The following is a 20,072-nucleotide window of genomic DNA, read 5'->3' on the forward strand; positions in this document are numbered from 1 at the left end:
GACCCGTCCCCAAGCTCCCCCGGGCCGATCGACCAAAGTGCAGGGGCCGGTCTCAGCCCTGGATCCTGTAACCGTCTCCCGCGGGCCCAGGTGGTTTCATTTCATCTTCTGCAAAAGTCCTTGTCTGTCCTTTTGGCTGTGGACAGAAGCAATCCACGGTGCCTCGGGGACACAGTCTCACTCGGGTTTGCATCTGCCAGCCCCTGCCCCCAACACCTGGCGGGCACCTGCAATGCAGTACTGGTTGGGGGAATGAATCCGGACCCGATGCTACCTTCAAGGTCCTCCCCATCGGACCCACATCTTTCCAGCCCGTCCGGGGTGACTTCCCCTTATCTCCTAAGCTCTAGCCACAGTACACTATTTCCCAAACACAGCACCTGTCCTCATCAGAGCTTCAACTCACACTTCTTCGGTCACAGACGCACTCCATTCGTTCATTCCACAGTCTTTATCCAGGCCCCCTGTTTGCCAGGGCCTGGAGTGAATAAGGGAGGCAAGGCCCCTGCTCAGGACCACTTTTAGAGGAGGAAAGAAAATTACACACATCAAACAGGTAAAAATTCCCCTTAGAAACTGCTCTGTGCACTTAGAAGGCCTTAATCAGACAGGAGAGGAGAAAAGGTTTCCCTGCTGGTGGACAGGGAAGGGCCCCTGAGCAAATGCAATGTAAATTGAGACCTGAAGTGTGTTAGGAGTTACTCCAGCATGAAGCCGGGGAGAGCTTTCCTGCCAGAGGGAATAGCAAGTGGAAAGGTTCCCAGTGTGCAGAGGGAAAGTGAGGGACGCAGCTTGGATCAAGGTCTGGGGGGCCATGCCCAGGAGTTTGGATTTCATTCTCAGTGGGTTAGGAAGCCATTGAAGTATTCTGTGCAGGGACAGGACATGGTCTGCTGGCTCCCTGCCTCCTCCTCTGTATCTGCAATGGCCATGCCTTCAGCTTTCAGCCTGGCCAGTTCCTACACATCCATCAAGACTAGCACAAATGCCATCTCTGTAAAATCTTGCCTGGGGTTCCTGCCACCTGTGGCCTCTCTTTTAGTGTCTAGTCACCCATAGGACATTTGTTGCTGTTCATCTGGTATTGTAGATTCCACGTTCTCCTCCATTTCATCTTGGCATTTCACTCTAGTCAGGATTTGGTACTTTGTAGATATCTGTTTGCGTGTGTGTGTGTGTGTGTGTGTCCTCTCTTGTGCTTGTCATGTGTTTCCACCCTCTGAAGATCCTTCTGAGACACTAACATGCCTTGTTCTAAAATGGCTGATCGGATCCAGGGCAGAGGCCAGACTGCACGAGCCCTGCCGGTGATGCGGCTGGCTCCCTCCCACCCCAGGGTGTTTTGAGGATTAGATGGATTAATGAGTTAATAAATGTGAAGTGCTGGCACATAGTAAGCATTCTAAAAATAAATTTGACAAAGAGCAGTGATAATTATCTTTCAGACATTTATTGTGTTAGAAACAAGCTTTTCTGTTGTCGGTAGTCAGGGAGATTCTGTGGCTTGGCATTGTCCTCTTGGGGCTTTCAAAGATGTGTGATTACTTTTGTCAAAACACCAGTTAAATTCCTTCCCCACTGGCATCAGGAGCCGTTGGTGAAACTTAGTAGGGCCAAACCACCCATCTCTCCAGCTTGCCTGAGCAGTTGAATAGATTGGGCGCTGCAACAAGTACACCTGGAGTGATCATTTCATGCCCCGTGTTGTTCTAGGTGTTGTGTGAATATTTACAAAAGAGGAATAAATGGATATTGCCAGTGAACCAGATTGAGTTAGAATCAGTTTCCTAGTTTTATAATTTTAAACACCAGTTCTATACTGTACACACAGCCATCTTCTCCTCCTTCCTCTGCTCCTCTCCTAGACTTCACCCATTGCCACTCTATACGGCTCTTTACGCAGGAGCTCGGCTGCTCACTACATTTCTCTCCATCCCCATTTCCCGGTACAGCCTGGGGATGAGATCATTATAATGTCCGATGTTACATAATACTTTACAGTGTACAGAATAGGTCAACTACAAAAGCCCTGGAAGGAGGGAGAGAAGATGATTTGTTTCCTCATTTACAGTTGAGGAAGCTGAAACAAAAAGATAGAGTGACATGCAGGAGGTGACGTGACGGGGGAGTGGCAGGCTCAGACCTGAGTACCCATATAGCACCTTTTCTGCCACATCTCCACTATCTATACTCATGGAAGGGAGAAGTAAAATTAAAACATATCATGCAATGAAAGAAATCCACAGTCCAGTCTTGATTTTTTTAAAGGTAGCCTGAAACTCTCCTGAGGCTGTCACCATCACTTTGGACATCCAGAATCATATGCTTTGGTGTCAGACTGTGATCTGAATGTGCCACTAATAAATGACATGCTAATAAGCTGTGTGATCTTGGGCAGGGTGCGATACCTTTCTAAATTTAAAAATCCTTTGTATATCAAAGGAAAAATAAAGATGATAATGCCTGTGTCATAATGTTACTGTGATGAGTTAGTGTTTCTAAAATCCCTAGTACGTAGTACTGCACAGGTAGTGGTAGTCATTTTTATTAATATTAATTCGGATCTGCCACCATATGATCATACTCCAACTATGTTCAGTTGTGGGGCTGGAAAGTTCAATGAGCTATGGGAGAAAAACCACAGCTGGAAGGTCTTTTGGGACAGCTAATACCTTCTGAGCCAACCAGGGGGTCTTCCACATCAACATTCTCCTTTCCTTTTCCTTTTCCTTTTCCTTTTCCTTTTCCTTTTCCTTTCCTTTCCTTTCCTTTCCTTTCCTTTCCTTTCCTTTCCTTTCCTTTCCTTTCCTTTCCTTTCCTTTCCTTTCCTTTCCTTTCCTTTCCTTTCCTTTCCTTTCCTTTCCCTTTCCTTTCCTTTCCTTTCCTTTCCTTTCCTTTCCTTTCCTTTCCTTTCCTTTCCTTTCCTTCTTTCTTTTTTTCCCCTTTTTTTACAAAAGGCAGCAGTTTTGTGAGAAGTAACATACCTTCTGGGGACTCCTGGCATCTTTTCAGCTTAACAGTGTCCTGGACCATAGTGGACATTCAATATGTATGTTTGTTATGCATGAATCCTCTAGGAGATACGTGTATCTGCAAAGAGAATGAGTCTGAAATTTATAGTGTGAACACCAGTGACTAAGTATAGGAGAAATACCCAGGAGGACAGTTACTGGGTAAAAGGTATATGCTTCTTTAATTTTGAAAGGTATTGCTCAGTTTACTTCAGAATATTTGAGCTAATTTACCTCTTTCCAGTAGTGTGTGAGATTCCTACTGTCAGACTTTTTAATGCTTGCCAGTTTAATGCATGTGAAATGGTACTGCATGGTTTCATGTTGAATTTCCTAGACGAAGCTGAAGGTTTTTCACATGAAACCGGTCATGTGTGATCCACTCTGAAATGCCTGTTTGTGCCTTTTCCATTTTTTCCCTTGGTAGTTCGTCTTTTTCTTATCTACTTATAGGATTTCTTTGAATATTTCAGATACTAATCATTTGTTGGCTTATATGTCCAAACAATTTAAAACATATACCTCACTATGCAAGTGCTTCTAAATGGGAACACGAGCAAGCTGAGTCCACTGAAAGTTAACCCCTGTATGCCCCCATCCTTTCCCAAGAACCATATATTAGTCAAATATTGAAGCTTTTAGGTTATAGAAAAGGGAGCGAATAGCTGGCGGAACAATTTCGCGAGCAGTAGACTTGCCTAGCTCTTGAAGTGATGGTAGAAAATGGGTTCTCATTAGAAATTACCTCCCCCAAACCCTACTGGAGTGAAGAGCCCTTTCCTGAGCTGCGATATTCCCTGGGAAGACACAGATTGGAACTAGAGTCAGTCTCCATCACAAGATAATGCTTTCCAGGACAAGTTAGTTGGAGAAGGGGACAGCATTTGCCAGGAGATCTGTGGTTTCATCCCTCACTGTCATTTTCTGGCCATATGTCCCTAAAAACAAATCACATTGAGTGGAAATAATGATCCCTTCCTAGGGATATTGGAAAGGTCAAATGAGATCCTAAATATAAAAGGCTATGTAAATATAGGGTATATTTTCTAGGCTCTTGAAATAATGGCACTGCCTGAGTGGGAAAACCTTTTTGCTCTACAATCTTTGGCCTATCCCTTCCCCTACCACCTGTTCTGCATACAGGTGCATGGTTATAGAGTAGTAGTTTTTCCACTGTGGTGTCTGGGCCAGCAACATCTCCATCACCAGGAATTTGTTAGAAATGCAAATTGTTGGCCCCACACTAAGAGCTACTGAATCAGCCACTCTGGATGTGGGGCCCGGCCATCTGTTTTAACAAGCCCTGCAGCAATTCTGACATGTGATAAAGTTTGGGAACCACTGGCCTGGTGGGTGCAATGTGCCAAGGCTTTAAAATCAGCAGATGTGGGTTTTAAATCTTAACTCTCCCATTTGCCACCTAGTAACATGAGCAAGTTACTAGACGTAGCTTGGGCTTCCGAGCTCTCATCAATAAAAGGAAGATGATCTGTCCCTCCTGGGGTTGTTGTGAGAAGGAAATGACGGGAATAACCTTGGTTCCACTACTTTTTCATCTAAGTGTCCTTTTCATCTACGTGTTTTTCCTGCCTTTTTTTCTCATCTAAAAAGATGGAATGACAAGAGTTAACATGTACACACTGCTCACTATGTAACAGCCACTGTCCTAAACCTGTGCATATTTTTATTTTATTTAATTCTTACAATAACCCTGTTTTACAAGCTCTAATTTGCAAATGAGAAAACTGAAGCACAGAGAGGTTAAGTAACATTTCAAAAGTTACACAGCTAGTTAGCTGGAGTTCAGACCCAGGCAGTGTGCTGTAAAAGTCCTTGCTTATATTAAATTTAATTAAATAAATAATAGATATAACTTACATGTATTATTTATTTAATTAATTTATTGTTTATTATACTTATAATAAATAAAAATAATAAAAGTCCTTAAAGATAATGCTTGGGAAGAATAAATTCTTTATTAGTGCATGATAACCATAGGAAGATTGCCTGAACACAAGAGGTATTTCATGTGTTAATTCCCTTTCCCTAGTCCCATGGCCTGGCTTCCTGAGATCTTATCTAGCTTTTCTTAGAATCATGCCACCCTCTTCTGCCATGACTCTAATGACAAACCTCCACCCATCAGTAGGCAATTTTTCTCTATCACTTTATCACCTTTTTTATGGTCACTTGGATGCACTCACTGAGCAAAACAAACAGAGGCTTGGCTTGATGGGGGAAGACGGACTGTGGTGGTTCAGGTGAAGCTGCCCTCCTGTCAGACATGTTTTTGGAATGATGACTGAGCTAGGAGAGGTTCCAGGCAAGTGGTTGAAAGATCACTGGATCTGCTAGATTTGGGACATAGTCTCCTAGTTTCTTTTAAAATTTTTTTATTTATTGATTTGAGAGAGAGAGAGAGAGAGAGTGAGCACAAGCATGCAAGCTGGATTTGTTGTTCTACTTGCTTATGTATTCACTGGTTGCTGTTTGTATGTGCCCTGACCCGGGATCAAACTCACAACCTTGGTGTATCAGGATGATGCTCTAAACCAGCTGAGCTACCAGGCCAGAACGGCCTCCTAGTTTGTTTTGCTCTCAAATTTCTAAGGAAATGCAAAAGCCTTTTTTTCCCCTCAGTCTTTCTTCAGATTAAAATGTACAGCTGGGAAGTTTAACTTACTATATTACAGCAATGTTTTTTCTTTCATTTTTATTTTGCTGGGACAATAAAAAGCCTGTTCTCGTTCAATTCAGAAATCCACTGGTTGTTCTTGACGATTCTGTTTGGTTTTGCTCTCAAGATGGCCTCCTTCACTGGGCATGACTCACCAGTCTAGTGACTCATAAGTGGCATCTAACCAGACAAGGGCTGTGCAGAGCTGTGAAGAGACTTGGTGGGCTGTGGAGCCCACCTGAAGCTCTCCATAAACCAAGTTATTGAGATGGAGCATCATTTTATTTTTTGGAAAATTATATTTTATTGATTAAGCTATTACAGTTGTCTCAATCTCTTCTCCTTTGCCTCCCTCTGTCTGGTACTGCACCCTCCCCTCCAGCTATTTCCCCACCTTAGTTCATGTCCATGGATTGTGCATATAAGTTCTTTGGCTTCTCTATTTCCTATACTATTCTTAACATAACCCCTGTCATTTTTGTACCTACCAATTATGCTTAATTCCTGTATCTTTTTCCCCATTCTCCTTCTTTCTGCTCCCAACTGATAACCCTCCAAATTGTCTCCATATACATGATTCTGTTCCCATTCTGCTTGTTTGCTTAATTTGGTTTTTTAGATTCAGTTGTTGATAATAAAATGGCGATAAAGTGGTTTATTGCCATTTTAATGTTCATAGTTTTAATCTTCTTTTTCTTAAGTAAGTCCCTTTAACATTTTCTGTAATGAGAGCTTGGTGATGATGAACTCCTTTGGATTTACCTTGTCTGGGGAGCACTTTATCTGCCCTTCCATTCTAAATCATAGCTTCGCTGGGTAGAGTAATCTTGGTTGTAGGTCCTTGCTTTTCATCACTTCTAGTACTTCTTGCCAGCCCCTTCTTGTCAACAAAGTTTCTTTTGAGAAATCAGCTCATAGTCTTATAGGGATTCCTTTGTAGGTAACTCTGCTTTTCTCTTACTGCTTTTAGGATTCTTTCTTTATCTTTAACCCCTGGCATTTTAATTAGATGTGTCTTGGTGTGGTTCTCTTTGGGTCCCACTTGTTTGGGACTCTCTCTGCTTCCTGGACTTGTATGTCTATTTTCATCACCAAATTGGGGAAGTTTTCTTTCATCATTATTTCAAATAAGTTTTTAATTTCTTGCTCTTCCTCTTCTCCTTTTGGCACTCCTGTGATTGGGATGTTGGTACATTTAAAATTGTCCCAGAGGTTCCTAAGCCTATCCTCATTTTTTTTGAATTATTTTTTCTTTCTGCTGTTCTGATTGAATGTTTTTTCCTTCCTTGTATTCCAAACTGTTGGTTTAATTCTTGGCTTCATCCTCTCCACTGTTGGTTCCCTGTAGATTTTTCTTGATTTCACTCAGTGTAACCTTCCTTTCTTCCCTTATGTTGTGGCCGTACTCAGTGAGTTCTTTGAGCATCCTCATCATCACCATTGTGAACTCTCCATCTGATAGGTTGGTTATTTCCATTTTGTTTAGTTCTTTTTCTGGGATTTTGTTCTGTCCTGTCATTTGGGCCATGTTTCTTTGTCTCTTCAATTTGGCAGCCTCTCTGTGTTTGTTTCTGTGTAGTAAGTAGAGCTGCTTTTACTGCCTGTCTTAGTATTGTGACCTGTTGTAGAAAAGGTACCTGTAAATTATATGGGGTGGAGCCTTAGGTACTTGCCAGGGCAGGGAAACCCACTTCACCACTCTTTGGCTGTATGTGGCTCTATGTGGCTCTGAGTGGGTCACCTCACCTACACCTTGTATCAACTGACACCTTACCAGCTGTTGCTCTGTTGCTGAATCCCAGGGTGGGTGGGTCTGAGTAGGTTCTAAGACCATGTGGGCCCTTTAAGTGGAGTCTCCTGAAAATCTGGCATTTTTTTTTCACTGCTTTACCCCCTATTGTTTTTTACAGCCAGAAGTTATGGGGATTTATTTTCCCAGTGCCTGTCAGGATGAATGTGGCACCTTTAAACCCTTGGTTGTTGGACTTCCATATAGTTCAATCTGGGTGTTGTTTTGAGGTTTAGTTACAATTCTCTTTGTGGTTGTGTGAGGAGGTGATGTGTGTCTACCTACACTTCTATCTTGCCCAGAAGTAGAACATCATTTTCATTGATACATATTTATAATGGTCCTTGTTACCAGTTTATTTGAAGTATGGGGTCTACCAAAGACGTTGCCTTGTTCTGGAAAGCTCCAACGCTTGAGTCTGTCTAAGGAAGAAAAGTAAAGGCTCTTTTCTTTGAAGAGGTCTTCAAACCTCTTTTAACCTAATTTTTATTTTATTTTATTTTTAAGATTTTATTTGTTTATCTTTAGAGGGGAAGGGAAGGAGAGAGGGAGAGAAACATCAATGTATGGTTGCCTCTTGCATGTCCCCTGCTGGGAACTGGCCTTCAGGGAACCGGCCTGCAACCCAGGCATGTGCCCTGACTGGGAATCAAACCTCGATTGTCTGGTTCACAGGCCCGCGCTCAATCCACTGAGCTACACCAGCCATTAACCTAATTTTTAAAATAAACTATCAATTAAGGATGGACAGAACAATGGACAGATAGGCACTAAAGCAAATATAGCAAAATGTACTTGAAGATGGAGTTCACTGTGCAATTCTTACAGACTTTTTTATGTTTGAAACTTTTCAAAATACCATGTTGGGTAAAATGCAGGTGCCCTTAGAAATGACCACACTCTCAAAAAAACGACTTCCTCTTCAATATAAATAGCTGTCCTCCTCAGTCCTCCCAGCCTTAGACTTTCTTCCTGGGAAGCCTGCTTGATTAAAAAGGGCTTGGAGTGAGACTGGCAGGGAGTGAGGCAATCTTTTATGCCAAGGGCTTTATATTATTCCTGAGATGCAATGCTCACAGTAACACTGGCTAGTTATTATTCTCTGCATTTTATGAAGAAACTGAGGTGCAGAGGGGTAAATATGACCCAGGTCACAAGGCACTAATATTAGTTTGTAGCATTTATGGAGCCCTTGCTTTATGTGTCAGGCCATGTGTTAAATACTTTACATGATTAACCCCTATGAGCCTCACCCAGCCCTAGGAGGTGGGTACCATTATTGTCTTCAGCAAGAAATAGAGACTCAGAGAGGTGCAAAAACATGTCTCAGCTTACTGAAAGGACCGGTAAAGGGCAGAGCCCATGTTTGAACCCAGTCTCTCCTGCTTTAGAGCGCCTGCCTAACTATCCAGACCCAAGGCTTGGCATTCCTCTCCCTAATTCAGTGAGTCAGCATACCTTGTGGAACCCTCTTGCCCTGAGACCATAGCGCTTTGAGGACAGAGAATGTTTTGTTCAGCGCTGTCTTATTCCCAGTGTGCAGAGCAGTGCCTGGCACAATGCGTATTTATTGAATGAAAGAGTGAATGAATGGTGGCTTCTCACCACCTACTTCATCCTTCACCCTGCTAGTCTCTAAAGGTGCTCCTACTTGGTACACGGTTAGGCTGTCCTGGAGTTGGTCCTGGGAGAGAGAGATACCTGTTATTTTAATGTCACTAATGGGCCAATGTTGTCATTGGACTTTTATTGTCAAAGGGAGCAGAAAGGTATTATCCACTGCCAAGGAAAAATGGGAGCAAAAATTAAATACTTAAAATTTCCTTCAAATTTCAGGGAGTCTTTAAAGCGTGGCAGCTAGAAATCAACTCCAGGACACCTACTGGCCACAGTGGCTTTCATTCTGTAGCTGTTTTTAACTCTTGTGCTGTAGTAATGAACTGGTAAACACTAGTAATTAGTTCTCTTAAGTGTGCCCAAGCATGTTGATAATTGTACCTTACATTTATATAGGGCTTAGTTACAAAGTATTACAACTGTTCTCCCTTTTGATCTTCTGAACAACCTGGTACCTGCACAGGCAGGTATAATTAGCCCCCACACTACGGATGAGGAAACCCGTGCCAGAGAGGCCGAGTCAACTGCCCTGCACCGCTCAGTTAATACTGGTTGAGATAGGTCTTCAACCCCCTTGCCTCAGCTCCTCCTCCAGCAAATGTTCCAGCAACTTCTGAGGATGAGAGCAGTAGGTGGGTGTATTTCTTTTTGTTGCTCTTCATCCAACTTGGTGAAGTCCTGTATTGGGTCAGTTAATCTTTTTGGATATCTGTGTGCCAATCTCTATAATGGGGGAATAAACACCACCCATCAATGAGTGTTTTGGAGCTTGTGAGGATTCCAAACTTAAAAAACAACTTCAGAGTGAAGATGTTGGAAAGGGCCCATGTGATCCTGACCAGTTTTCCATGAAATAAGTGAACTATCACCTCTCCTGACCACCCTATCTAAAATGGCACCTCTGCTCCCCCATAACCATGCTTTTATTTTTCTTCACATTATTCATTGATATATATATTTATATTGGTTTGTTTATAGTTTATTTGAGTCCTCCCACAAGACTATAATAACCATGAGAGCATGGACTTGGTCTGTTTTCTGTGTTTCTAAATTCCCAACAAGTAGAATAGTGCCTGGTACAAATACTGTTTGGAAGAAGGGAGGGAGGAAGAAAGGGAGGGGGGAGGAAAGGAAGGAAGGAAAGAAGGAAGGAAGGAAGGAAGGAAGGAAGGAAGGAAGGAAGGAAGGAAGGAAGGAAGGAAGGAAGGAAGGAATGAATCTGAGCTGTATAATGATTGAAAGTAAGGTTGAATTGGATGATTGAAATATTTGCGTGAATCTTCCTTGCCCTTAACAGAGGGGTCTAATGGTCTGGTTCCCTCATATCTATTTCTGGCTTAGCCACTCAGTGGCTTGAAACCAATCACTAAAGCCTTCTTGAGTATCAACTTACACTTGGGTGAAATGGGCTCAATAGCCTATGTCCAAACAGCATTGATAAGTCATCATATTATGCTGTATGCCTCTGTATTGTAACAGCCTGTGAGCAGCTTGAGGACTGAGGTTGGTCCCCTTCACTGTTGTATCCCCAGTACTTAGCAGAGAGCCTGGTGTACATAGAGGTAAAAGAAATGTTTGCTGAATGAGTGAGTATGTAAGAGGAAACAAATCACGGGGGTCGCAATCCCCCTCCAAAGTTAAGGTCTCCATTTGAAAATAAGCCTGGTGCACGGCACATATATTCCCCTTTCAACTTGAACCACATCCCTTCAGAGACAAGGAGGTGCTAAACAATTGGCTCCCTACTTAAGGAAAGAAAAGGCATTCTTAGACTCCAGATCCAGTTCCATGCCACGTTTTGGAATTTGTGTTTACGTCTGCCTTCATCCCTGTCCTTTCCGCTCCAGTATAAGCAAAATTATAACCCTGCACACTGACTTGCATGCAATTATCAGAGACCCAGTGCTCCTCTGTTGAGGGACGTGGCCCCTGAGACTGCTGACTGTCTGTGAGTGACAAATCAAAAGTCAGGGTTGCAGAATCATCTGGACTTTCCTGCTCATTTGCAGCAGAGGGAGGAAGGAGAGAATGAAAGATTCTGAAAATAAAGGTAAGGGCCCAACTGCAGAGGGGAGGCAAAAAGATGCTGGAGATGAGATGGCACTCCATGACAGGCTTAGTTTGTATTAATGACTGATTTAGCATTACTGAGCATATATCATTTTAAGTCTAGTTATATAATAAACATGACTTTTTTTTTTAAAGACTGACTGGCTTCTAAAAATATGCAAAAATTAAAATGACTGTCTTCTGGTTTCCAAATATTGTGTCATTCAATTTTCCTTTTTTTGTGCTCCTGAATAGAACTGTATATTTGCATTCTTCATTTAATCTTAGCTGAGTAACACGTATTTCTATTTCATGGATTTTCTTATGATAGCTACCAGGGTTTTGGTAATTTTATATTGGGAGTATTCACAAGAATTAATATGTAGGTTTTCAGTGCATCATTGGAACTGGAATATCTGAAATACTTTGGCCTTAAAACAGTTTGGGTTCTCAAGAAAAGTGGTGACTGAGAATCCCTTAATGAACATTAATCTTTTTAGGAGGACTCAGTGGGGAGCTTTCACTGACCTTCAGAACTGTTTATCTTGTAGAGAGATATTCGGATACAAACTGCCCCCCCTCCCCATTCTTCTAGGGAGCCTGCACTCCCTAGGTCCCTGATATGTTAACATTCCCAAACCCCCACCCCCCAATCATTCTAATTCCTTTGGGGGTATGGTGGAGGAGGGAAACGATTTAAATGAAAACTCAGGAAAGAAGAGGGCTCACTGAAAATGAGCCAAGCAAATTTTAAGGTCAACCACAAGGATTATGGAGGATTCTGGGGTTTTATATTCTGAGACTCCTTAAATTTTCTGCCGCAACTCGGGGAGGAGAGTAGACCCCAAGGTCTTAGGAGGCTACACGTGCTCCCGATCGGATCTCCAGGACGGAGCCTTTCCTTTTCGCAGCGTTGGTCCAGCTCCTGGTCCGGAAGGAAGGCGCAGGGACCGCAGGCTCCCAGGGAAAGCTCCCGTGTGGCCGCCAGGGCAGAGGACGCCATCTCTGCCCCTGCATGGCCTGCTGCTGCTGCCTGAGTGCTAATTTTAGGGTTTGCCTGCTCCCGCTTTCCCAGCGCGCTTTCTCGGTTCTCTGCGCGTTTTCACAGTTCTCTTCCGGGAGCCACTGCGCATCAATTTGCACCTAACCTTCTCCCCCCACCTCACCCGTGCGCTCTGCGTTAAAGTAGGCCCCGGCACTTTGCCCTTGGGCATCGGGGCTTGGGTGCGCAGGTGGAGGCTGGCAAGCAGCACCAGGGCAGGTCACCGGCATCCGAGTGAAATTGTTTAGGTTATCTGTGAAACAACCCAGGCCCCAAACCTTGCTTCTTGTGCGCCTGGCTGCCGGCTTGGCTTTCTCCTGACCTAGTCAGTCTCTCTGGCTTGTTAGTAAGACTCCACCTTGTGATGGGCGGTAACGTTTATTGCAAATTAAAAATAAGAAAAGAAAACAAAACCCAAAAAACCACACGCAGCCTGATGTCAGTGGGGAGTCTGGTATTTCAAGCTACCAAGCTGTTTGTAATGAAGGCTCTTAAGCCACCTTACAGTCTGTAATTGAGACTTAAAAGGGGGCTGGGGTAGCTGGTGCTGGTAGTGGTAACATCTAATGGGCTGTGGATCATTCATATCCACATATTGCTCTCTGTGGTTTGGATGTTTAAATTTTGATGAAGCGAGCTTAGCAGAGAAGAAAACAGCTTTGCATGGGCCCGGTAGGTGGGAAGAGGGTCTATCCACTACTGTTTCTAAGCCAGCCTCTCATGGACAAATAAAACCTGTGTATGTAATCCAAGTATTTTAATGAACTCAAGGAAGACGTTAGCTTGTCCTGTCCCCCCTACCCCCAGCGGCTGGAGAAAGGATTTATGGAAAGAAAAAAAAATTGTTTATATGCCATGTTATGCTAGGCCAGTGGCATGATTTTGAACAAGCTAAGACTGCTCCAACTGGAGGCTCAGGTAATGGTTAATATTCACCATGGTTTGGAATCGAAACACTCCCAGTTTCTCAGTGTATCAGCACGTTGGAAGTTTCAAATCCCAGCTGCTTTTTGAAGTGAGTTAGTATTTAGAGTTTTTGTTTCACTTTGTTTTGGAAAGAGCCTTTTAGGTTCTGGCTTGTTCTGCCACGAACTCACTAAGTGACCTAGGACTATTTTTTTAGATCTCATTTTCCGTATCTCAGAAATGGAGACATGTTAGACTAGATCACTGTTATTCAGACAGTGGGTGGTAAGAAAGCCATTTTAGCAAATCTCAAGAAACCTTTAGAAAGATGAAATTGAATAGAAAATGGCAGAAATCATTGCCCATGGTAAGGGTAGATATTGTTCCCTGAAACTTATGTTCTAGGTACTTATGTTTGTTTTGGTATATAGGTATGGGCTGTATTGATGTCAGGTTCTGTTTTCCACTGTGAATCCCAGTCAGAAAATTTGAGAAACAATGAAATAAATGATAACTTTTTAATTTGGTTTGCAAGGAGTCTGTGAAATGCAATTTTATATGACTGTCTTTTTTTGCTTTTATATGAGAATAGCTATAGTTTTCCTTAGATTTTCAAAGGGGGTACAAGCCCCCGAACAGGTTATAAATTACTGTATTTCTCCCAACCCTCTTCCTAGCTAATTTCTTAGAGATTAAAGGATCCATTCAGGACTGGGAGGCGGTTAGGTGTTGACAGAGACCAGCTGAGAGTGTGATGTGAGGTGGTGGGGGGCGTGTGCAAGTTGAAGAGAGGATGTGACCATGGTAACTACACGCTGACAGTTCTTCATAGGTTCCACAGGATCGGTTGGTGACCTGGATGAGAAACATAAATATACTAAAAATCAGAGTCTTTGTGCTGAAAGGTACCACAGAAAAATTATTAAAATGTTGTGAATTGTTTGGAAGTCATTTCTCCTTGCAAAGACCAAAAATGAGTCAGGTAAAATTTTAAAAGGTTGACCGGCAAATAAATACTCAGGATGCTGGTCAGAGAAACTGAATTTCCATAAGCTGCCATCACATGACTCGTGTTCAGTAAATGTTAAACCGTAGTTTAATGAATGCCTTTCTTTCCCCTGTTTTTGGTATATGTTTCCCCTGTTTTTGGACTGTCTTAATTAAGACAGTCTGGCAAGGCTGTCTCATACAAGAGACATTGTGTAACATTTAGCCAGCGTAGCTCAAAATGCTTTGCAAGCCAGAAGAAACATGTATGAGACAACTAAGAAGAAAATAGTTGAATGAATTAATAAGTAGGTATTGGCAAACATGGCAGCTAATTCCAATAATAACCATAGCTCCTGTTTAATGAACCACTAGTATGTGAAAAGCTGTCTGCAAGGAGCTTTACATGTTGTCACAACTTTGCAAGGTAGTGGGTATTTTGCATGTAAAAGAAATGGATTACGAAGTTTGCACAGGGACGCAGTTAGTATGTGCAGAGCCAGGATTCAAACCCAGGTGATTTGACCTCCCAAACCATCCATTCACATGGCTGACAAGGGCTGGAAAATAAGTAGTGCGGTAAACTGGCCGAGTTTTGAATAAAATTTTCAACATCATTAATGTTAGAATTAGTTTAATTACTATAAAAGGAAATGTGAACCTTAGGAAATGACGGCTTTTGATTAATTTTCTAGATTGCATTTATTTGGAAACTAGACATCTTTAAGCTCAGCTCTGAATTTTCCTTTTATTTAGTAAGTATTTTATGCAACAAATCTTTAGAAACAGATGAAAGGACAGGAGTGGAAAAATTGAAAATTTGGGTGGAAATTTTTTTTTCTGCAAGAGTTCAAGGCAAATAGTTCTCTTTCCAATTTCTCTGTTGTTTTTCTGTATTTTATCTCAAAATAACAAACATGACATTTTATGAGCAATGAAGTTATGTGTAGCATGTTTTAATGTGGTAGAACTGGGATTAGAACATTGGTCTATGCTAGTGGTTCCTGAAAGAATTGGATTGTTTGAAATTTACTACAGAGTCTGACTGGGAGTTTGGGTGTGGTTAGGTGCAGACTTTTAGGGCCTAAATGGTAAAAAGACCTTAGTGTCCATCTCCCAGTCTGTAATGCAAAATACAGTACATGTAAAGAAATCCAAAAACACTGTGTTTTTTCTTAATCATCATGCTTACCTTGGTACTTTTAGAGAACAGATTCTTTCCAGGGTTTTTTGTTATTGCTTCTTGTGATTGTGTGGATTGGGGAAACGATGTTTTGGCTGGGGCGATCTGTAAAATGGCTGAGTGATTTTTCGGGTGTCAGGGCAAGCATGCGTGAAAGCTGGGTTTACAGACTGGTGTGTCTGTGGTTTGCAGTTGGGAATGGTACTGCTTCCCACGGGAAACTGGAAATATGCAGGGGACTGTAGAAGCATTCACTGGGCAGACACCAGAAATGCTCAATGTACGGTGATGCTCCAGACTCTTCTGTCCCGTGACAGAGTATCTCATGGTCTGTGCAACTTTCGAATGTTTTGCTGAAGAGGTAAGTAAAAACTTTCTGAACTTTTCTGAGCCGGGAACATAAATTGATTTTACATATACCCTACAATTTCCAGGATTAAAAATGATATGTAAATTAGGGAAAGATTGTACTTAATTTTATTCAGAACATCACTTACCCAAAGTGACACCACTTGTATGTGAGACTCCAATATAACACCCCTGTCTTTTTCAGTGTACTGAGGCACCCATATCTGACTACTTTTTTATGTCCTCTGATATAGTCCTGCTTCATCATTTACATATTGAAATCCATATTGTTTTATTATAATTTTTCTTCTCTTTTATATTATAGTTGATGTGAAAAAATTTTGTGTTAGGTAGGTTATTTTATCTTTGAATTTCATTTTGAGATACTAAACAGAGCTATAAAATATGTTTTATATTTATACACATTTGTGTTACTCCATTTATAAAATTACTTTGTCCTCCTTAATATTTTTCAAAAATTTGAGCCAACATTAAAACTTTTCAAGATTATGTATTTAACTCTGTACTTTTGGTTCCTTAACAAATTTTAGAACTACAGCAGTGACATTGAGCTGAGCATAAATTTCTCTCTTTAAGTGCAGAAATACTGGGATGTAGGCATTATAAATCTAAAAAAAGTCATCATTTAAAATTTTTTGTGATACTGTAACTGGTACTTTAAAATTTAATTTTCTTATTGTTGCTAGATATAGAAATATAATTGATTTTTTAAAAGATGTTTAAAAGATTGTATTTATTTATTTTTTGAGAGAGGGAAAGGGAAGGAAAGAGGGAGAAAAACATCAATGTGTGGCTGCCTCTCACACACTCCCTACTGGGGGCCTGGCCCACCACCTTAGGCATGTGCCCTGACTGGCAATCAACTGGAAACCCTTTGGTTCGCAGGCCGGTGCTCAATCCACTGAGCCACACCAGACAGCCAAAAATATAATTGACTTTTATTCATTGATTTGTTCAATGTCCTTGGTAAATTCACTTATTATTTTTAATAGCTTTTAGATTTTGGGGGTTTACTATGTAGTCATTTGTTTTTCTATGAACACTGATAGTTTTATTTCTTCCCTTCAAATCTTATACTTTTTATTTCTTACTGCACTAAGATCTCTCTTGCAATATTGAATAGAAGTAGCAACTGCAAGTATCTTGTTCCTCATCTCAGGAAAAACTATCGATCTTTTATCATTAAGTATACTCTTTGATGTAAGATTTGTAGAGATATCTTCTATTTCTACTGTGCTAAGTTTTAGAAATTGGTGCTGAGTTTTGTCCAATGTTTGTCTGTACTGTGATGATCATGTGGTTGTTCTAATTTATTCTGTTAATATGATGAATGACATTGATTTTGAGTGTTAAACCAACTTTGCATTTCTCAAATAAACTAAGCAGTTATGGTAAGTTTTCTTTTTTATATATTACTGGATTTGACTTGCTAATATTTTCTTGAGGAGTATCTTTGTGCATGGGAGATATTAACTTGTAATTTTTTATTGGTGTGGTCCCCTTTTCAGGTTTTGACATCAAGGTTTTGCTGAACTTATAAAACAAGTTAGAAAGTATTTTCTCAGTTTCTACTCCCAGGAGGAGGAGTTTAGAGAGATGGGAATCATTTAAAAATGTCTGGAGAATTCACTGGTTAAACCATATGGGCCTGGAAATTTTGTTCTGGGAAGGTTTTAAATTATGAATGCATTTACTTTAATAGATATAGATTTATTCCAATTTTCTATTTTTTTGTGTGTGTTTTAGTAGGTTGTATTTTTCTTGGAATTTGTTGATTTCATCTGAATTTTCAAATTTACTGGCATAAGGTTTTCTTTATATATACTCTCTTGTGATCTTTATAAATTCTTTAGGTTATGTGATCTTGTCCCTATTTTTTATTCCTGATGTCAACATTTTTCTTTTCTACTGGTAATTCTTATTTTTTTCAATATATTGATGAAGTTTTATGAATTTTATAATCTTTGCAGATGACTAGCATTTTTTACTTGTTTATGGTTTTTTGCATTATACAGGGGTAGGCAAATGTAGGTTTACAGTTGTAATGAAAATAAATAATACTATAATTGATAAATAATAATGCAAGAGTAAGCACTGTGTTTTGCAAACTCACAACTGTACACCTACTTTTGACAATCGCTACATATTTGTTTTCTGCCTCTAAAGTCTACTTATTTTAAATATAGTTTGGTTCTAAATTTCTGAAAACTTTTCTAGTTTTTTGAAGTGGAAGCTAAAGTTTTATTTTAACAAATGTTTTTACTTAAAGGCTATACATTTCCCCCTAAGCATAGCTTTAGCTGCATCCTGCAAATTTCATGGTGTATTCTTATTATCATTTAATATACTCCATAATTTTCATTGTGATTTTTTTTTGACCCACAGAGCAACATAGAAATTTACTTCTTGATTTTTAAGCAGTTGGGGAGTCTCTAGTTATCTTTTTGCTCTTGATTTCTAGCTTACTTTTAATGTGATTAGAGAACATAGTTGGTTGGCCAGAAAGTATGTATGGTTTTTACTATAAAATAAAATCCACATTTTTCACTTTCACCAATAACTTCATTTATTTGATATTTTGTAGATGTCGGCTATCTTCTGCTATTGGCTACTAGTGAGTAGAGGCCAGGGGTGCTGCCAAACACTTTCAAATATATAAGACAGTGCCACAGCAAAGAATTAGTGGACCAAAGTATCAGTAATACCAAGAAACTTTGCAAACCACTTTTGACATGTTTGATTAGTCACACCATCTTCTCCATACATGGCACAAATATTTTTTTTGCATTTCAGTTACCTTTTTTGAAATAATAAAGCATCATATGCTGAAAATGTTGCATATTTTCTTCCATCTTCAATATTAAAATGCACAAAAATTCAATTTTGATAAGTTTTTTTGTTCAGGAAATGCAATTCAATTAATAACAAATTTTTGAAAAGGAAATAGAAGTAGGAGACAGGGTGGTATATGTCAAATGGTATAAAATTTTGGTTATATAAAGGGAATATGTCCAAGAGATCTGCTGTACAATATGGGGCTTGTGGTTAACAGTAACACATTATAAAAAGTATTGTCACCATAAAGTGCTGTAACAATTAAGTATTATATATTTATTTTTAAATATAGTTTATTGATTATGCTATTATAGTTGTGACATTTTTCTCCCCTTTATTCACCCCTGCACCCCTCTCCCACCAGCATTCACCCCACCTTAGTTCATGTTCATAGGTGATACATAAAAGTTCTTTGGGTTCTCTGTGTCCTACCTCCCCCTATTTTATGCTTACCAATTAAATTTCTTATTCCCTGTACCTTCCTCTCCCATTTTCCCCTCCCCTCCCCCACTGATAACCCTGCATGTGATCTCCATTTATGTGATTCTGTTCCTGTTCTAGTTGTTTGCTTAGTTCATTTTTGTTTTTATTTTCTTAGATTCAGTCATTGATAGTTGTGTTTGTTGTCATTTTACTATTCGTATTTTTTATCTTATTTTTCTTAGATTATTCCCTTTAACATTTCATATAATACAGGCTTGGTGATGATGAACTCCTTTAACTTGACCTTATCTGGGAAGCACTTTATCTGCTCTCCCATTCTAAATGATATCTTTACTGGATAGAGTAATCTTGGATGTACGTCCTCACCTTTCATAACTTCAAATACTTCTTTCCAGCCCCTTCTTGCCTACAAGGTTTCTTTTGAGAAATCAGCTGATAGTCTTATGGGAACTCCTTTGTAGGTAACTGTCTCCTTTTCTCTTGCTGCTTTTCAGATTCTTTCCTTCTCTTTAATCTTGGGTAATATAATTATGATGTGTCTTAATGTGTGCTTCCTTGGGTCCAACTTCTTTGGGACTCTTTGAGCTTCCTGGACTTCCTGGAAGTGTATTTCCTTTGCCGGATTGGGGAAGTTCTCCTTCATTGTTTTTTCAGATAAGTTTTCAATTTCTTGCTCTTCCTCTTCTCCTTCTGATACCCCTATGATTCTATGATTTGGAAGTTGGAATGTTTAAAGTTGTCCCAGTTGGAATGAGGAGGTTCCTAAGCCTCTCCTAATTTTTTTTTTTTTCGAATTCTTTTTTCTTCATTCTATTCTAGTTGAATGTTTATTTCTTCCTTCTGCTCCAAATCATTGATATGAGTCCTGGTTTCCTTCTCATCACTGTTGGTTCACTGTATATTTTTCTTTATTTCACTTTGCATATTCTTCTTTTTTTCCTCTACCTTGTGACCATACTCACCATTTCTGTGAGCCTCCTGATTACCAGTGTTTTGAACTCTGCATCTGATAGGTTGGCTACCTCCTCATCGCTTAGTTCTGTTTTTTGAGGTTTGATCTATTCTTTCATTTAGGCCATATATATTTTTTTTTGTCTCGGCATACCTATTATGTTGCAAGGGGCAGAGCCTTAGGTATTCGCTAGGGTGGGGAAATCCACATC

At 40.2% G+C, this 20,072-nt stretch overlaps 1 protein-coding gene across 4 annotated transcripts in view; it reads left to right on the forward strand.

The window, feature by feature from the left end:
* Nucleotides 1-20,072, forward strand: part of DNAJC6 (DnaJ heat shock protein family (Hsp40) member C6) — a 148,446-nt gene that overhangs the window by 402 nt on the left and 127,972 nt on the right. The window contains exon 1 of one of the 4 annotated variants that reach the window (XM_037143751.2): nucleotides 10,699-11,144. The exons of the other annotated variants lie outside the window; for them this stretch is intronic. Coding sequence (XP_036999646.2) covers nucleotides 11,123-11,144 — 22 coding nt within the window. The 5' untranslated portion in view covers nucleotides 10,699-11,122. Of the gene's footprint in view, nucleotides 1-10,698; nucleotides 11,145-20,072 lie in introns of those variants that run through there. 4 annotated transcript variants of the gene reach the window in all.

This window comes from Artibeus jamaicensis, unplaced genomic scaffold, assembly GCF_021234435.1.
Source record: "Artibeus jamaicensis isolate MK-2021 breed Jamaican fruit bat unplaced genomic scaffold, CSHL_Jam_final scaffold_1019, whole genome shotgun sequence".
NCBI lineage: Eukaryota > Metazoa > Chordata > Mammalia > Chiroptera > Phyllostomidae > Artibeus > Artibeus jamaicensis.